This window comes from Coregonus lavaretus, assembly GCF_964263955.1.
Source record: "Coregonus lavaretus genome assembly, chromosome: 5".
In the NCBI taxonomy this organism is placed as follows: domain Eukaryota; kingdom Metazoa; phylum Chordata; class Actinopteri; order Salmoniformes; family Salmonidae; genus Coregonus; species Coregonus lavaretus.
The window spans coordinates 67,931,317-67,951,253 of record NC_139992.1 but is presented as its reverse complement, the minus strand read 5'-3'; the positions used below and the strand labels follow the sequence as shown (position 1 = coordinate 67,951,253).

Here is a 19,937-nt window from a genome sequence, read left to right as displayed (position 1 = left end):
GGGGGTGGAAACATCATGCTTTGGGGCTGTTTTTCTGCAAAGGGACCAGGACGACTGATCCGTGTAAAGGAAAGAATGAATGGGGCCATGTATCGTGAGATTTTGAGTGAAAACCTCCTTCCATCAGCAAGGGCATTGAAGATGAAACATGGCTGGGTCTTTCAGCATGACAATGATCCCAAACACACCGCCCGGGCAATGAAGGAGTGGCTTCGTAAGAAGCATTTCAAGGTCCTGGAGTGGCCTAGCCAGTCTCCAGATCTCAACCCCATAGAAAATCTTTGGAGGGAGTTGAAAGTCTGTGTTGCCCAGTGACAGCCCCAAAACATCACTGCTCTAGGGGAGATCTGCATGGAGGAATGGGCCAAAATACCAGCAACATGTGTGAAAACCTTGTGAAGACTTACAGAAAACGTTTGACCTGTGTCATTGCCAACAAAGGGTATATAACAAAGTATTGAGAAACTTTTGTTATTGACCAAATACTTATTTTCTACCATAATTTGCAAATAAATTCATAAAAAATCCTACAATGTGATTTTCTGGATTTTTTCCCCCTCCTTTTGTCTGTCATAGTTGACGTGTACCTATGATGAAAATTACAGGCCTCTCTCATCTTTTTAAGTGGGAGAACTTTGGTGGCTGACTAAATACTTTTTTCCCCCACTGTACACCTTAGCCAAATACATTTAAACTCTGTTTTTCACAATTCCTGACATTTAATCCTAGTAAAAATTCCCTGTCTTAGGTCAGTTAGGATCACCACTTTTTAAGAATGTGAAATGTCAGAATAATAGTAGTCAGAATGATTTATTTCAGCTTTTATTTCTTTCATCACATTCCCAGTGGGTCAGAAGTTTACATACACTCGATTAGCATTTGGTAGCATTGCCTTTAAAATGGTTTAACTTGGGTCAAACGTTTCAGGTAGCTTCCCACAATAAGTTGAGTGAATTTTGGCCCATTCCTCCTGACAGAGCTGGTGTAACTGAGTCAGGTTTGTAGGCCTCCTTGCTCGCACACACTTTTTCAGTTCTGCCCACACATTTTCTATAGGATTGAGGTCAGGGCTTTGTGATGGCCACTCCAATACCTTGACTTTGTTGTCCTTAAGCCATTTTGACACAACTTTGGAAGTATGCTTGGGGTCATTGTCCATTTGGAAGACCCATTTGCAACCAAGCTTTAACTTCCTGACTGGTCTTGAGATGGTGCCTGTTTGGCGCTCTATTTTATAGTCACAGCATGGCACTTGCGGACTGAAATATGCTACACTTTTATAACAGTGACGCTATCAGTCTTCTAAAGGAAATGTAATGACATAATTGTGCATACCAGCATAAGAATTCCGATCAAAAACATGAGCTATGCATGTGAACTTGATGCATACATAAATGGTAGCAATTGCATCCAGAAGCAATCAAGACTTATATTCGAGGTGAAATAAGATGAACATGGTGGATCTACAGATTTTAAGATTCCACATAATTTTCCTTCCTCATGATGCCATCTATTTTGAGAAGTGCACCAGTCCCTCCTGCAGCAAAGCACCCCCACAGCATGATGCTGCCACCCCCGTGCTTCACAGTTGGGATGGTGTTCTTCGGCTTGCAAGCCGACCCCTTTATCCTCCAAACATAACGATGGTCATTATGGCCAAACAGTTCTATTTTTGTTTCATCAGACATTTCTCCAAAAAGAACGATCTTTGCAACCTTTCAGGTTAGGTCGATATAAGACTTGTTTTACTGTGGATATAGATACTTTTGTACCCGTTTCCCCCAGCATCTTCACAAGGTCCTTTGCTGTTGTTCTGGGATTGATTTGCACTTTTCGCACCAAAGTACGTTCATCTCTAGGAGACAGAACACATCTCCTTCCTGATCGGTATGACGGCTGCGTGGTCCCATGGTGTTTATACTTGCGTACTATTGTCCTGTGGTGCCAGGACAACAACCTCTCCCTCAACGTGACCAAGACAAAGGAGATGATTGTGGACTACAGGAAAAAAAAGAGGACTGAGCACGCCCCCATTCTCATCGACGGGGCTGTAGTGGAACAGGTTGAGAGCTTCAAGTTCCTTGGTGTCCACATCACCAACGAACTATCATGGTCCAAACACACCAAGACAGTCGTGAAGAGGGCACGACAAAGCCTATTCCCCCTCAGGAGACTAAAAAGATTTGGCATGGGTCCTCAGATCCTCAAAAAATTCTACAGCTGCACCATCGAGAGCATCCTGACTGGTTGCATCACCGCCTGGTATGGCAACTGCTTGGCCTCTGACCGCAAGGCACTACAGAGGGTAGTGCGTACGGCCCAGTACATCACAGGGGCAAAGCTCCCTGCCATCCAGGACCTCTATACCAGGCGGTGTCAGAGGAAGGCCCTCAAAATTGTCAAAGACTCCAGTCACCCTAGTCATAGACTGTTCTCTCTGCTACCGCACGGCAAGCGGTACCGGAGTGCCAAGTCTAGGTCCAAAAGACTTCTCAACAGCTTCTACCCCCAAGCCATAAGACTCCTGAACAGCTAATCATGGCTACCCGGACTACTTGCACTGCCCCCCCACCCCATACTTTTTACGCTGCTGCTACTCTGTTAAGTATTTATGCATAGTCACTTTAACTCTACCCACATGTACATATTACCTCAACTACCTCAACTAGCCGGTGCCCCCGCACATTGACTATGCAACGGTACCCCCCTGTATATATAGCCTCCCTACTGTCACTTTATTCTATTGTATATATAGCCTCCCTACTGTCACTTTATTTTTACTTCTGCTCTTTTTTTCTCAACACTTTTTTTGTTGTTGTTTTATTCTTACTTTTTTTGTTTAAAATAAATGCACTGTTGGTTAAGGGCTGTAAGTAAGCATTTCACTGTAATGTCTGCACCTGTTGTATTCGGCGCATGTGACCAATAAAATTTGATTTGATTTGATTTGATTTGTACAGATGAACGTGGTACCTTCAGGCGTTTGGAAGTTGCTCCCAAGGATGAACCAGACTTGTGGAGGTCTACAATTTTTTGCCTGATTTCTTTTGATTTTCCCATGATGTCAAGCAAAGAGGCACTGAGTTTGAAGGTAGGCCTTGAAATACATCCACAGGTACACCTCCAATTGACTCAAATGATGTCAATTAGCCTATCAGAAGCTTCTAAAGCCATGACATCATTTTCTGGAATTTTCCAAGCTGTTTAAAGGCACAGTCAACTTAGTGTATGTAAACTTCTGACCCACTGGAATTGTGAGTGAATTATTGTTGTGTCATGCACAAAGCAGATGTCCTAACCGACTTGCCAAAACTATAATTTGTTAACAAGATATTTGTGGAGTGGTTGAAAAACAAGTTTTAATGACTCCAACCGAAGTGTATGTAAACTTCTGACTTCAAATGTATATGCATTCAATTGTTCCTTTTCTGTTAAAAAAGTATGCTGATTAGCCAGATAAGTATTTGCTAGTAGGACAACTGCAATCTTATAACCTTTAAAGTCCATCATGCATTTGAAATTAAGGTATTTCTTCAACATTTAGTACAATGTGTTTGCTCTTTGATATAGTTGGATCATATAGATTAAACATGTCGAAGGTCTTTATTACAAAGACCTTACAGAGCCTATCTAGTTTTATGGACTATCTGCTGAAATTGAATAATCAGGAAATCTGTGGACATTATTTATTTTTTCCTCTGCCATGTCTAATCACGAACAAGTACCAAAGAAATAAGTTCCTACTGTTCGGTCATTAGGCTATGCTTCAGCCCTGATTGACAGAGAACACAAGGAATTAAAGTGGAAGAATACATATTTTTGTGCCACAAAAAGGAGAACCATTAGGCAATTAAGACTGTCAGCGGAGCAGAGACGACCGCCCCAGTTCCCAACCCCTTGGTAAAAGAGCACTTAATTGAATACATTTACTACTTACGTTTAAACATGAATATTTGATGAAGTCCCCACAATAACGTATTTCTGCATCTCACTGGGCAATAAAATGTCATGAATTGATCTCAACTTAACAAACCTCGGGCATCCATAATAGAGGCCTCTCGTCTAATCCTGGCGAGCGCAACTCAATCAAATGAATTTGCCAAAGAGCCTGGCAGACAAAGGGCCCCCTCCCCCTGGACTTTTTACTCACTAGAATGTGTGGTTGGTTCAGCTGTGATGTTTGCATTGTATCCATTTCCACAAGGATTGACATGAGAACACTTTGTATTAACTTGCTAAGCAGCCCTTTCACACCATTTACATGTGCGATGGGCATTAGTTATATACCGAGACCCTTTCTGCTTGCCATTGAAAACAGGGAAATGAAGAAGGCCTGAACAAAACGCACTACAAAAGGCTAATACAACACACTGCTAATTCCTCTCCTTTCAGACATCAGCTAATATCCAACTGGAAGTAATGCACCTGCAGCTGAATGCCACTTCACCATTGCAATTGTTCAACTGCATTTCTGAGGAATGAGGATCAGAAATAAAAGGCCATGGACAAACAAGTCATATTGTCCAAGGCACTCTCCTATATACTAGACACTAAATTGCACAATCCTGAATAAAAGAAGACAATAGTTCAGTTTAGATGACGTACAATGCATCTTTAGAAACGTTTTGTTTCATCCGAATGCCTTTTATCTTCGGGATATAATTGATCATGTGTACATATCTTATTTAGAGTAGTGAAAACGTTTTGAAGGTAAAAACCCCCATAAAGAACACTAAATCAGATCACGTTGTCCTTCACAATTCTTGGATTTTGTGATTTTACATGTACCTATAGAGCAAATACATTCAATTAGATCTCTCTCAGGACCCAGAGAGGCACTAACTAGGCCTATTTAGTAGGGCAGGGACGATACCAGTATCGCAATATTGGTTCCATGGCAAAAATGAAAACACGAAGCAGACCAAACGTTTTGGTCCTTTAAAAACCGGCTGTATGTTTTTTTTATTTCACCTTTATTTAACCAGGTAAGCCAGTTGAGAACAAGTTCTCATTTACAACTGCGACCTGGCCAAGATAAAGCAAAGCAGTGCGGTAAAAACAACAACAACACAGAGTTACATATGGAATAAACAAAACGTAACATAGTATGCTATAGCTTAGAAAATAAATACATGTGACTAAATGACAACATAATGATGTTTGTTTCCAACATTTTCCTAAAGAAGTTAAATCCGCTTCGCTTCGCGTTTATTTTGTGTTTTGTTTCCTTGACGTGATACGAGCGAGTATCGCAATACCGTTATCGTCCCGGCCCTACCATTTAACCTAACTGTGTTATTTTGCTAAACGTCCCACTTCAATTTTACTTTTTAATTCATCACTATCTGCTTAATTAAAGTTGTAGATCTACCTAATTATCTTTTATTGGATTTATTTTTCATACAAAAGATATCTCCATTGACAATGATTTTGGCTGACTTAAACGTAAGCTACATATTGCAATAACAATCCAAACATTTGTATATTAACAGCTTTACATTTTAGATCTAGGCTCATATTTGATTTACACATCACTGATGCACGTTTCAGATTTTCACTAGTGATGCCCAGTATGAAACAATGACTGGAACAAAAACGATGTCCGACTGTGTGGAGTCCATCATAGCGTTTGGCTGGTTTAGGGTAAAGGTGATCTCTGACAAGTCTTCCATTAGAGTAGTAGCAGCTGCATGCTGAACTCTTTCCCACAGCTCCCCTCCTCCCTCTCACCAGCTGCACTACACCCAGCCAGTGAGCATGCACTCACAGACAAACACTCTTCAGCTGGAGCCTGAACTCTGCTGCTACTCTCTAACTCTCTACCTAGCACCAGCTGCACTAAACCCTTAACGAGGTGGACACTAGTGGGTCAACGCTGGCCTGTCTGTCATCCTCACTGGAAATTCTTCCGCTTTTACATCCGAGTACTGTTTAGTATTGGGAACAGAATAGACAGTTTGGGAAATGTTCAACTAAGAAAACAACTACGGAAAAATTTATCAAAAAAATATTTTCACTGATGACTGCTCTGTGTCTATAACAAATATGATATTCCTGCTGCTATTTGTTAATGTATAATGATGTTATGCACTCAATTAGACAATTGCGACATACTTTTAGTGAATCTCCAAGAAAACGTCCAGGTAACAGTTGACATTATCTATCCTACTACACCTAGAAATGTAGAAATGCTGTAACTATATTCTGGTAACAAGTTACCAACATTGTCTTCTTGATATTGTGTAATAATAAAAAACATTCAACTCCATACAATGACTAAATTCAAATGTAACAAAGTGTTAATGCAATGTTGTTACTGGAGCAATTACAGCTATACTATGTGTAAAGCAAGTGAAGTGTTACTGGCCATTACTTTACTTGGATTTCTTACAATTGAAAGCACTATACAGATTAGCTGATGAACAGGAAAACGTTGTCAGAGGTTCAGAACTGTAATTTGGGATCATTCTGGGGACCAATCTCCCTCCTGACAAAACACACTTATGGGAAACATACCCCAGCAGGACATATTCCACTTCCTGCAGACTATCACAGAGAAATTCAAATCAATGGATGAGCCAAGACCCCTCGATCCAACTCTGATCCTTCCCTTTAGAGAGGGAGGGATAGGATTAGTGTACCAATGGCCCATTGAGCCTATGATAGACTGGGATTAGTCTGACAAAACATGAGATCTCTTACATATCTGCTGCATAATACCACCACTCAGAGGGAGGTTCTGGCTCACTCCAGAAGGCCCACAGAAACCTGCACAAAGCAGCCCACCGAAAAGGCTCCCAAAACAGCTCACCTCGAACTAAAGCAGGTTGGGAAACTGGACAAGCTCCAGAAGAGAAGATATAAGGGTACTGAGGGTGGTTTTTCACCTGACCAGGAAAGACTAAGCTTTCACAAAGACACAGTCTTCCCTGGTCAGGGCATGTGGTTGAGAAACCCTCACAACATAAGAAATGGGGCCCATCTCTGGATGGAATATAGTTTGATAGGACATTTCTTTTTTAGGTAACGGCAGTGTTACTGTGCTCGGCTTAAGTGATAAAAGGCATAATTTCAAACAACTTATTTACCTCCACGCAGTCAAAGTTTTCTGTGACTCTGGCTGAATATTTCACTTTGAAGAGGGTGATCAGGTTCCCGGCACTGTAGTACAGCTGAATCTGAAGGCCTTTGTATCCAAAAGCCACCTCACTGAGGAGGAAATAAATCAATAAAAAAAAGTGAATAAATAGCTACAGTGAGCTCCAAAAGTATTGGGACAGTGACACATTTTTTGTCTCTGTGCTCCAGCACTTTGGATTTGAAATGATACAATGACTATGAGGTTAAAGTGCAGACTGCCAGTTTTAATTTGAGGGTCTTTTCATCCATATCGGGTGAACCTTATCATACGTACCCCCAAGACATGCTAACCTCTCACCATTACAATAACAGGGGAGGTTAGCATTTTTGGGGGGTATGACACATCTGCCACACTGATCCTCAACACGGGGGCCCCTCAGGGGTGCGTGCTCAGTCCCCTCCTGTACTCCCTGTTCACCCATGACTGCATGGCCAGGCACGACTCCAACATCATCATTAAGTTTGCCGACGACTCAACAGTGGTAGGCCTGATCACCGACAACGATGAGACAGCCTATAGGGAGGTCAGAGACCTGGCCGTGTGGTGCCAGGATAACAACCTCTCCCTCAACGTGACCAAGACAAGACAAAGGAGATGATTGTGGACTACAGGAAAAAAAAGAGGACTGAGCACGCCCCCATTCGGGGCTGTAGTGGAACAGGTTGAGAGCTTCAAGTTCCTTGGTGTCCACATCACCAACGAACTATCATGGTCCAAACACACCAAGACAGTCGTGGGATTAGTGAAGAGGGCACGACAAAGCCTATTCCCCCTCAGGAGACTGAAAAGATTTGGCATGGGTCCTCAGATCCTCAACAAAATTCTACAGCTGCACCATCGAGAGCATCCTGACTGGTATCGTCACCGCCTGGTATGGCATCTGTTCGGCCTCCGACCGCAAGGCACTACAGAGGGTAGTGCGTACGGCCCAGTACATCACTGGGGCCAAGCTTCCTGCCATCCAGGACCTCTATACCAGGCGGTGTCAGAGGAAGGCCCTCAAAATCCAGCCACCCTAGTCATAGACTTCTCTCTGCTACCGCACGGCAAGCGGTACCGGAGTGCCAAGTCTAGGGCCAAAAGACTTCTCAACAGCTTCTACCCCCAAGCCATAAGACTCCTGAACAGCTAATCATGGCTACCCAGACTATTTGCACTGCCCCCCCACCCCATCTTTTTACGCTGCTGCTATTCTGTTAATTATTTATGCAGGTCACTTTAACTCTACCCACATGTACATATTACCTCAACTAGCCGGTGCCCCCGCACATTGACTCTGCACCGATACCCCCCTGTATATATAGCCTCCCTACTGTTATTTTATTTTACTTCTGCTCTTTTTTTCTCAACACTTTTTTGTTGTTGTTTTATTTTACTTTTTTATAAAAAAAATAAATGCATTGTTGGTTAAGGGCTGTAAGTAAGCATTTCACTGTAATGTCTACACCTGTTGTATTCGGCGCATGTGGCCAATAACATTTTATTTGATTTATGCCTCTTTCTCACTCATCATTATTCATGATTCATTCAGGATTATCTGTAATCATGGTAGCATTAATGTAGGAGTGTTTAGAAACATATTCTATACTTACTTACAAATGAAAAGTGATTACAAAACCCCAATACATTATTAAACATGAATTTTTATTGGGCACAAAATAATCTGAAACACAACCAAAACAAACAGCAAATACATCCAACAAATTTGTAGAGTCACAAGCTTGATGTAGTCATTGCGTGATATGAATATGGGACCAAATACTTAACGTTTGACTACTTTAATAGACATAAGTGAATTTGTCCCAATACTTTTGATCCCCTAAAAATGGGGAGACTACGTACAAAAAGTGCTGTAATTTCTAAACGGTTCACTCGATATGGATGAAAATACCCTCAAATTAAAGCTGACAGTCTGCACTTTAACATCATAGTCATTGTATTTCAAAAAATGTGTCACTGTCCAAATAATTTTGGAGCTCACTGCAGATGAGTTAACTGGATTATGTGAACGCTATCTCAACAGTTTACAGTCGTGCAACCAGCACACAGATTTAGGCCGCATTCCAGATTTTAGACATTGCTGACGCCTGACAGATCTTACAACACCTGGATAGGTATTTTAAGTATCAGCTAACCACATATGTTATAGCAATTTGTCAATCGATGACACAGTCAATAACGTTGCACGCAACCATTGGTTGTTGCGTCGCCTCGCCTTAGCTGTGGAACGCGGCCGTAGAGTTCACATGGAGTTACTGTAATGAGATGCACAGATCTTATTGGCTGAATTAGGATTGATACTCACTCATCACCATACAGCTGGTGGCTGTACTCTGGATGGAATGTCGTGCTTTCATCATCCACCTCCTCTGCGAAACGGACTGAGAGAAATGGTTGTATTTAATTATTTGAGTAAGAGGGTCAAATATTGCATTATGAATATGAAACACTCAAAGCACCATTTACCAAACTGAAAATGTCAGTGCAAGTAGCTACTTTATCTCAACATCCTAAACCAAAAGTAAGAGTTTACACACAAAGCTAAATAAGAAGACGCATGAGACAAACCTAGTTTTAAACAGATTGCTTCGTTGGAGTCACACTTATATTCTGCCAACTTCTTCTCCATTACATTCATCCCTGTGGAGCAAAACAAACAGCATTTCTAGCTTATTTGTTTATTTATTAGGATCAGCAGCTACTCTTCCCGGGGTCCACAAAAAACATGACAAGTAACAAAACACATACACTAGGACTGTCACATTTAAAATACAATGATAAACGCAACAAAAAAATAGTACAAACAACTAAATGTGTTAGAGTGTGTCTGTTTGTGCTCCCTCACAGTCCACGTCGTTCCATTAGTTGTTTAAAGGTAATTGCTTGAGTAATTGGAGATGGAAGGGAGTTCAATGCGATTGTGACTCTGTATAAAACTGAATTGCCGTGAATTCGTTTTGGATTTGGGGACTGTGAAGAGACCCTTGGTGGCATGTCTTGTGGGGTATGTATGGGTGTCTGAGCTGAATGTTATTTGATTATGCAGACCATCTGGCATTTGTCACAGTAATATTTCTCATAAAAACGAGAAGAGAAGCAGTTAATCTCTCATCAACCCTCAACCAGGAAAGACTGGCATGCATGTTGTTGATTTGAGTTCTGTATGTGCAGTTAAGGCAAGCGTGCTGCTCTGTTTTGAGCCAGCTGCAGCTTTGCTAGGTCTTTCTTTGCTGCACTTGACCCCATTACCGGAGCGCAATCAAGAATGGGACAAGACCAGAGCCTGAACAACTAGTAGTTGATTGTGTCAAAAACACAGAACATCTTTTTAAAACAGACATACCCTGCCCCATCTTCACAACAACTTTGTCAATATGACTTGCCCATGATAATTGATCATCCAATGTTATACCTAAGAGTTTAGCTTCCTCGACTTCCTCAATTGTAACACTCTTTACATACAACTCCAGTTGAGGTTTAGGTCTTAGAGAATGTTTTGAACTCCTTATTTAGAATTTCAGTGAGCTCACTGGTTTTGGGTGCAGACATGTAATGTGGAATAAAAATCTAATCTAATCTTTATTTGTCACATGCGCTGAATACAACTGGTGTAGACTTTACCTTGTAATGCTTGCTTACGACCCCTTCCCAACGATGCAAAATAAAATAGTAACACAAGAGGAATAAAATAAAATACACAAGAATGGAGCTATATACAGGGAGTACCAGTACCAGATCAATGTGCAGAGGTACGAGGTATTTGAGGTAGATATGTACATGAAGGCAGGGTAAAGTGACTAGGCATCCAGATAGATAATAATATGAGTAAAATAAAGAAGAGCAGCAGCAAATGTGTAAAAGTGTGTGTGTTAGTGCATTCGGAAGGTATTCAGACCCCTTGACTTTTTCCACATTTTGTTACGTTACAGCCGTATTCTAAAATTGATGAATTCCCCACCCCCAATCAATCTACACACAATACCCCATAATGACAAAGCAAAAACAGGTTTAGAAACTTTGCAAATTGATATAAAAAAAAAAAAGAACTTAAATATTCAGACCTTTTACTCTGTACTTTGTTGAAGCACCATTGGCAGCGATTACAGCCTCGAGTCTTCTTGGGTATGATGCTACAAGCTTGGCACACCTGTATTTGGGGAGTTTCTCCCATTATTCTCTGCAGATCCTCTCAAGCTCTGTCAGGTTGGATGGGGAGTGTCACTGCACAGCTATTTCCAGGTCTCTCCAGAGAAGTTTGATCGGGTTCAAGTCCAGGCACTGGCTGGGCCACTCAAGGACATTGAGACTTGTCCCGAAGCCACTCCTGCGTTGTGTTGGCTGTGTGCTTAGAGTCGTTGTCCTGTTGGAAGGTGAACCTTCGCCCCAGTCTGAGGTCCTGAGCGCTCTGGAGCAGGTTTTCATCAAGGATCTCTCTGTACTTTGCTCTGTTCATCTTTCCCTCGATCCTGACTAGTCTCCCAGTCCCTGCCGCTGAAGAACATCCCCACAGCATAACGCTGCCACCACCATGCTTCACCATAGAGATTGTGCCAGGTTTACTCCAGACGTGACACTTGGCATTCAGGCCAAAGAGTTCAATCTTGGTTTCATCAGACCAGAGAATCTTGTTTCTCATGGTCTGAGAGTCCTTTAGGTGCCTTTTGGCAAACTCCAAGCGGGCGGTCATGTGCCTTTTACTGAGGAGTGGCTTTCCGTCTGGCCACTCTACCATAAAGGCCTGATTGGTGGAGTGCTGCAGAGATGGTTGTCCTTCTGGAAGGTTCGCCCTTCTCCCCCGATTACTCAGTTTGGCCGGGCAGCCAGCTTTAGGAAGAGTCTTGGTGGTTCCAAACATCTTCCATTTAAGAATGATGGAGGCCACTGTGTTCTTGGAGACCTTCAATACTGCAGAAATGTTTTGGTACCCTTCCCCAGATCGGTGCCTCGACACAATCCTGTCTCGGAGGGCTACGGACAATTCCTTCGACCTCAAGGATTGTTTTTTGCTGTGACATGCACGGTCAACTGTGGGACCTTATATAGACAGGTGTGTCCCTTTCCAAATCACGTCCAATCAATTGAATTTACCACAGGTGGACAAGGATGATCAATGGAAACAGGATGCTCCTGAGCTCAATTTCGAGTCTCATAGCAAAGGCTCTGAATACTTATGTAAATAAGGTATGTTTTTTTTTTTTTATATACATTTGCAAACATTTCAAAAAAACGTTTCGCTTTGTCATTATCGGGTATTGCATGTAGATTGATGAGAATAGTTATTTATTTAATCAATTTTAGAATAAGGCTGTAACGTAACAAAATGTGGAAAAGGGGAAGGGTTCTGAATACTTTCCGAATGCACTGTAGGTGTGTTCGTGTTGTCGGTATGTTTGTTTGTGTGTGTGTGTAGTTTATGTGAATGTGTGTGGGTTTTGTGTGAGTGTCAATGTAGTGTGTGAGCGTGTATATATAGTCTAGTGAGTATGCATAGAGTCAGTGCAGATAGTTTGGGTACCATTAATTGACTATTTAGCAGTCTTATGGCTTGGGGGTTGAATCTGTCTTGGAGCCTGTTGGTACGAGAGCCGATGCTCTTGTACCGTTTGCCGAACGGTAGCAGAGTGAACAGTCTATGGCTTGGTTGGCTGCAGTCTTTGGCAATTTGACACCGCCTGATGTAGAGGTCCTGGATGGCAGGGAGATTGGCCCCAGTGATGTACTGGGCTGTCCGCACCACCCTCTGTTGCGCTTTGCGGTCAAGGGCGGTGCATTTGCCATACCAAGCAGTTATGCAGCCAGTCAAGATGCTCTCGATGGTGCAGCTGTCAAACTTTTGGGGATCCGAGGGCCCATGCCAAATCTTTTCAGCCTCCTGAGGGGGAAGAGGTGCTTCCGTGCCCTCTTCACGACTGTGCGGGTGTGTGTGGACCATGTTAAGTCCTTAGTGATGTGGACGCCAAGGAACTTGAAGCTCTCAATCCGCTTCACAACAGTCCTGTCAATGTGGATATACTTTTGCCTCTTTCTCCTATAGTCCACGATCCGTTCATTGGTCTTACTGACGTTGAGGGAGAGGTTGTTGTCCTGGCACCACACTGCTAAGTCTCTGAACTCCTCCCTGTAGGCTGACTCATCACCATCGCGTCGTCAGCAAACGTGATAATGGTTTTGGAGTTGTGCGTGGCCACGCAGTCGTGGGTGAACAGGGAGTATAGGAGGGGACTAAGCACACACCCCTGAGGGCCCCCGTGTTGAGGGTCAGCGTGGCGGAGGTGATGTTGCCTACCCTCAATACCCTGGGGTGGCCCGTCAGGAAGTCCAGGATCCAGTTGCAGAGGGAGGGGTTCAGTCCCAGGGTCTCTAGCTTGGAGGGGACTATGGTGTTGAATGCTGAGCTGTAATCTACGAACAGCATTCTGACATTGTTATTTTCCCTCTTGTCCAGGTGGGAGAAGGCAGTGTGAAGTACAATTGAGATTGCATCATCTGTGGATCTGTCGGGCGGTATGCGAATTGGAGTGGGTCTAGGGTGTCTGGGATGATGGTGTTGATGTGTGTCATGACCAGCCTTTCAAAGGACTTTTAAAGATGTGAGCGCTACAGGGCGATAGGAATTTAGTCAGGTTACCTTGGAGCTCTTGGGAACAGGGACAATGGTGGTCAGCTTGAAACATGTTGGGATTATAGACTGGGACTAGGAGATATTTAAAATGTCTGTGAAGACACTTGTCAGCCGGTCTGCACATGCTTTGAGAACGTGCCCTGGTATTACGTCTGGCCCAGCAGCCTTGTGATTGTTAACCTGTTTAAATGTTTAGCTCACATTGGCCTTGGAGAGCGAGATCATCCGCATACATAGTCATTCTAGCTTTGTGTGAGACCACTGGCAAATCATTTGTAAAAATAGTGAAGAGTAACGGCCCAAGGCAACTGCCCTGAGGGACACCGCAGTGTACATCTCTGATGTTCGAGAAGCTTCCAATGAAGAACACTCTCTGGGTTCTATTGGATAAATAATTATCCAACCATGTGATGGCAGGTGATGGTAAGCCATAGCAAGTTCGTTTTTTCAATGACAATTTATGATCAATAAGATCAAAAGGCTGAAAGACTGCCCTGAAATCTAACAATACCGCTCCAACTATTATCTTATTATCCATTTATTTTAAGCAATCATTATTCATCTGAGTCAGTGCAGTACAAGTTGAGTGCCCTTCTCTATATGCATGCTGAAATTCAGTAGTTAACTTGTTCTCTGAAAAATAGCATTTTATTTGGTCAAACACAATCCTTTCCATTAGTTTACTAAGAATAGGCTGCAAACTGATTGGGCGGCTGTTAGAGCCAGCAAAGGGTGCTTTACTATTTTTAGGCAGTGGAATTACTTTAGCTTCCTTCCATGCTTATGGACACACACACTCCTTTAGAGTTTGGTTAAAGATATAGCAAATAGGAGTCTGCAACCATTCTCAATAGTTCATCAAGGTTGTCTATACCTGGTGGCTTATCATTATTGATGGATAACAATAGTTTTTCCACCTCTCCCACACTAACTTGACCAAATTCTAAACAGCAATCCTTCGCTTTCATTGAGATCTTTTATTTAAAAATATGATGGTTCACTGTTCAATGTTGTCTTTTCAGTTTTTCCACTTCACTCGTGAAATAGTCATTGAAATGATTGGCAATAACAAAAGGTTTCTCAAGGATGATCAAAGGAAACAGGATCCACCTGAGCTCAATTTCGAGTCTCATAGCAAAGGGTCTGAATACTTATGTAAATAAGGTATTTCTGTTTTTTGTTTTTAAGAAATCTGCAAAAATGTCTAAATAACCTATTTTTGCTTTGTCATTATGGGGTATTGTGTGTAGATTGATGAGGAAATTGTTTTATTTAATCATTTTTAGAATAAGGCTGTAACGTAACAGAATGAGGAAAAAGTCAAGGGGTCTGAATACTTTCCGAAGATACTGTATGTGCCACCTCTTTTGCATAATTTATTTGAACCATACAATCTTTCAATTCATCATCAATCCAGGGGTACATTGTGAACAATTGGCATGAAACATTTTACAAATACTTCCAGTGCTGCATCTGAATTCACCTCATACACATCAGACCAACATACATTTTCAACAAAATAATCCTGAGAACAAATCTTTTTATGATCTCTTACAAATTACTTTAGGCCCAACCTTCGGCACTTTAGCTTTTCTTGTTTTTGCCACAATGTTATGTTCACTACAGCCAATGGAAACTGGTATTGCTTTGGAGCAAAGCTTTGCAGCATTAAGTGAAGATATGATCAATACAAGTGGATGTGACAGATCCAACACTATTGGTATGCACTCTAGTTGGCTGAGTGAACCTGGATCATATTACAGGCATTAGTCACTTAGAACCTTCCTCTTGAGAGGACAGCTAGTTGCTAACCAGTCAATGTTCAGGTCACCCAGAAAATAGACCTCTGTTAACAAAATAAATCAATATGTGTGTGTGTGTGTATTGTAAGTGTGATGTTGTGCTGAAGCTACTGACCCTGAGGCTTGGCTATCTCATTCCTCCAAAGCGTTTGGGAGAGGGTGGACAATGAGCCTGTCGTAGCGGACGTAAGCAATGTTCCCATGCTCTCTGGCAGCATTCATAGCTGGGATAAGTTATTTCCGTCTCTGGCGCACAGCTTCAGAGAAGTCCTCGTTGAGGAAGATGTTGGTTCCTCTCAAGTTCTTGGCTCTCTCCAGAACAGCCATCTTGTCCTTAAACCTCAGGAACTTGACCACTACCGGCCTGGGTCTGTCACCTAGGCTGGTTACATGTTTTCCAGACCTGTGGGCACACTCCATCTCAATTTTCCATCTGCAGCTTTTCAGTAGCGCTGTCCCCGACTAAAGAAAATATTGCTCGAAAGAAAGTTGTCTTTTCTTTCAACCAATCGATTGGTCGAAATGTTAAAACGTATATTCTTCCATATTTAGAAACATTATGTGTTTTAATAAAATCAACTATATGTACTGAGCTTGTCTGATGCTTTAAGCACGCTGTTAAAGAGGGAGCCAGAGATCAAGATATCCTAACCAGAAGAACATTTGTTTTTAAATGTCACGACCCTTCTCCTCCCGTTGCTGCTGGCCTTCGCAGATTCTGCCGTTACAATCCTGAAGTTGCCGGTAATAGGCTACACCAGGGGTCGGCAACCTTTTCCATTTGGAGTGCCAATTTATCTGACCATTTCTACCAATCAGCGTGCCAGCTATGATTTTGATATGCGCATTTCATTTATAATATTTTTGTATCTCAAAATCATTGTCATGTGTCTAAATTCTACATAATCTAAATGAAAATTATACAAATCTAAAAGTAACTTCCATTGCCAACTATATAAAATAGCCTATAACACCAACAAATAAAAACATTGCAGCCTGCAGTTAGAAAATGTCCTGATAAAAATGTATATCCTATAAATCACATTGGCTATGCATGGCCTGTCTGCAACGAACTTCAAACATTGTATCAACTATGAACCGTGTCAGTCTCTAAGCTCATGCTAGCAAACTTGCAACATTGTATGAAATATTCTGGGCCCTCAAGAGTTTCTCGCGCCAGTGAGCTTGGGACAGACACAGCCGTAGGCTATTTGTGCAAGGGATAAGAAGTAACTAGGTATTTTATGATGTTTTCACTAGATCAGAGCATTACATTTTCCCCTTTCATGCTGAGTGGTTATCAAAAGGGAGAAAGCAGGAAATATTTTTCAAATACGTCGAGGAACTATTGTAATTCTCAATGGACTCTAAAAACTTGCTTGCTGTTTGAGGTGGAAAAAACTTACTTTGAGAAGCGCCATTACCGTAACCAAACAAACATTGTAGATTAGAAATTATGGGAATTAACGGTAAATGCTGGCTACTACTGGTGGTATATGTAATGGGGAAGTGATAGACACTCAAAGGGCAAACAATTCACACTAAGTTATGTAACAATGAATGCACACGACATGGCGGATGAGAGCGCATTCTGGAGAGAGACACGTGCACAGGAAGATTGTCCATTTCACGCACTTATCAAGAGAACATCCCTGATCATCCCTACTGCCTCTGATCAGGCGGACTCACTCAACACAAATGCTTAGTTTGTAAATTATGTCTGAGTGCTGGAATGTGCTCCTGGCTATCTATAAAAATAAAAATAAATCATGCCGTCTGGTTTGTTTAATATAAGGAATTTGAAATGATTTATACTTTTACTTTTGTTACTTAAGTATATTTTAGCAATTACATTTACTTTTGATACTTAAGTATATTTAAAACCAAATCATTTTACTCAAGTAGTATGTTACTGGGTGACTCACTTTTACTTGAGTTATTTTCTATTAAGGTATATTTACTTGTACTCAAGTATTACAATTGGGTACTTTTTCCACTACTGCCACAGACAGGCGCGAATCAGATAGGTGTCTTGTGTGACATTTTTTTTATATAAATCCATTTGCCACAGCTCAAAAAAATCTCTGTCGACCAACAGCCTATCAACCAAACAATCGACTAAGTTGGGTCAGTCCTACTTTTCAGTGATCATTTCTCTTTCTCCTCAGACTGGGCCAAAATCTAATGTGACGATTCTGGTATGCCATCCACAACGATGTTATTCCTCCTGGATTGTCCCTTTAGATAGTCTGTTTCCCCAGTCATTGTTAATAATGATTCACAGAGTGGCAATGTCATCTCGAGAGGACTTACAGTTCTGTTCTTAAGGTCCTGGGCCCTGTTGCGTAAAACATTTCCCCCCTTATTTTTTCACTTAGTTTCTTTAGCTTTAAGTAAGTTGCACAAAACACTTTAAGGCACATTTTTTTGTGAAGCCAGCTATATTGTGGTATGGTTATTTTCCTTGCCAACCACCAGAACGATGAACAACTCAGGGAGTCCAAACAATACACAGACTCCAGATGTGTCCCATAGCTAGTGGTCGCCTTTTGTCTTCCATAAACAAGCCCTGTAACATGGAGATATGGCCTGTGGGAACACTAACCCTAACTCTATCAAGGTGTGTATCAATTTAACCTTTTGTTTTTTGAAAATTATTTATCGCTGATATGAAAGATAAGGTCCTTATGTTTCCAAAATACTTCCGCAAGCGATGCGTGTTAACTTTCAGACCGAGCTCTTAACAAAAAGACCCCGTAAAGAAGATACTATCGTCAATAGGCGCTAAAGCAATTAGCGTCTATGAATGGGGTAGCTTGTCCCTAGCCTCAACATCATCACTGACTCCTGATAACGTTAACAAGCTAGCTTGCTAGTAAGGGCTAACACAGTTAGCTACCTAGTGTGCTAGCTAGCTTGATGACAGCTCGATTGCCTGTGACAGTAACATACATACCTCGAACACTCAAAGAGGTGAACACATCTATCATACAAATTGTAATACAAACCATAAAACGGGTTTTGTCGACTGAAATCTTTTATATATTAATGTGTTACTTACCCGCCATTTCTGTACACTGCTGCATCTCTGTTGTTGTCAAAGGCCCGCGGAAAATACGCACCGAGGACTTCCTGTTTGGCCACGTGTTTCCGCCGCATCTGATGTATGCGGAAGAAATCAATTTATTTTCTCATCGCTCGCTCTCCATGGATTTGTTTTGCGACGCTTCCAGTGTGTGCTACAGTTGAACCACGAACTATTGCGCATCACCAATCGATGGAGAAAACAAACTCTTATCCGCGCAAGTGTATCTCATTATTTTACTGATGAGAGGATTTGGTGCTGTGCCTGTGCTGATGTTATATTCTATTCTGTTCTTTTTTAAATTTTCTGTTATTTTATTTTCTTCCATAGGCTACTGGAATCCTAAAAATGTGAATCCTGTGAAAATATAAAAACTAGATGGTTTCCCACAATTTAACACTAACTATTAAACTATTGTTATTTATTTGATTTCCACACAACCAACCTCCTCACGCACACTCAAAGTTTAAATAAGATTTCAAAATTCCTTGGGTGAGTTTTTCTTCTTATAGTACTCCCATAAAGAGAAAAAAACACAAGGTTATGGTCACAAAATATATAGCCTAAGCACTCCAAGTGGGAAGCACACTCTGTTGTGGTAAACAAAATGTACCCTTTAATTGTCCCATTATGTCAGTCCACCCCACCGCTGACTTAAATTAAGAATTTGAACCTTGAAAATGGTCTTTCAAAAAGTGGATTACAGTACAGTGATAGCTCAATAAAATAAATGGGCTCTCTGGGGAGAGTGCAATGGCTGAACACTGAACTGTGGTAATGCTGTGCTATCATCCCTGCCATGGCAATTCTGTCCTCCAGAAGCACCAATGCCTGACCCACACAGTCATGTTTAAGCCACTATAATTTTACCCCAACCTACTACTCTGACAGCACTAGATTATAACAGTTTCCTGCTTAGGCTACAACGCCTTTTACTCTCTTGCTATGTGTTATGGTGTGTCAGTATGGAGGCAATACATGCAGCTCGATCTCTAACCTTTATTAAATATTTCTGGTGAAAGCAGAATTGTCTTTTCTAAACTTTTGTCTAGAATTTGTGCAATGTGTAATGCAACATGTTTGTGTCTGTTAATGTATTTTATTGACTTTTGTAGTTTGACTGTGTTCCTCTTTTAACCTTCATACATTTTGTATCCTTGTGGTAACATAACATTATTATACAAAGCTCCTGCACAAAGCAGATAATAAAGTATATTCTTATACAATATAAAAAAGCAGTGTATGGTTTTATGAGAAATAAAATATTGAAACGAAAGAGAAAACAAG

At 41.4% G+C, this 19,937-nt stretch overlaps 1 protein-coding gene across 2 annotated transcripts in view; it reads right to left on the bottom strand.

The window, feature by feature from the left end:
• Positions 1–18,745, bottom strand: part of LOC311130114 (histone acetyltransferase type B catalytic subunit-like) — a 31,150-nt gene extending 12,405 nt beyond the window's left edge. The window contains exons 1-5 of one of the 2 annotated variants that reach the window (XM_084162796.1): positions 18,627–18,745; positions 15,681–15,968; positions 9,710–9,781; positions 9,447–9,522; positions 7,089–7,209 (exon numbers count right to left, since the gene is read on the bottom strand). In XM_084162796.1, the coding sequence (XP_084018922.1) occupies positions 7,089–7,209; positions 9,447–9,522; positions 9,710–9,781; positions 15,681–15,783 (372 nt within the window). In that variant the 5' untranslated portion in view covers positions 15,784–15,968; positions 18,627–18,745. The remainder of the gene's footprint in view (positions 1–7,088; positions 7,210–9,446; positions 9,523–9,709; positions 9,782–15,680; positions 15,969–18,626) is intronic. The other variant, XM_084162797.1, reaches the window with a different exon arrangement.
• Positions 18,746–19,937: the final 1,192 nt, after the last annotated feature.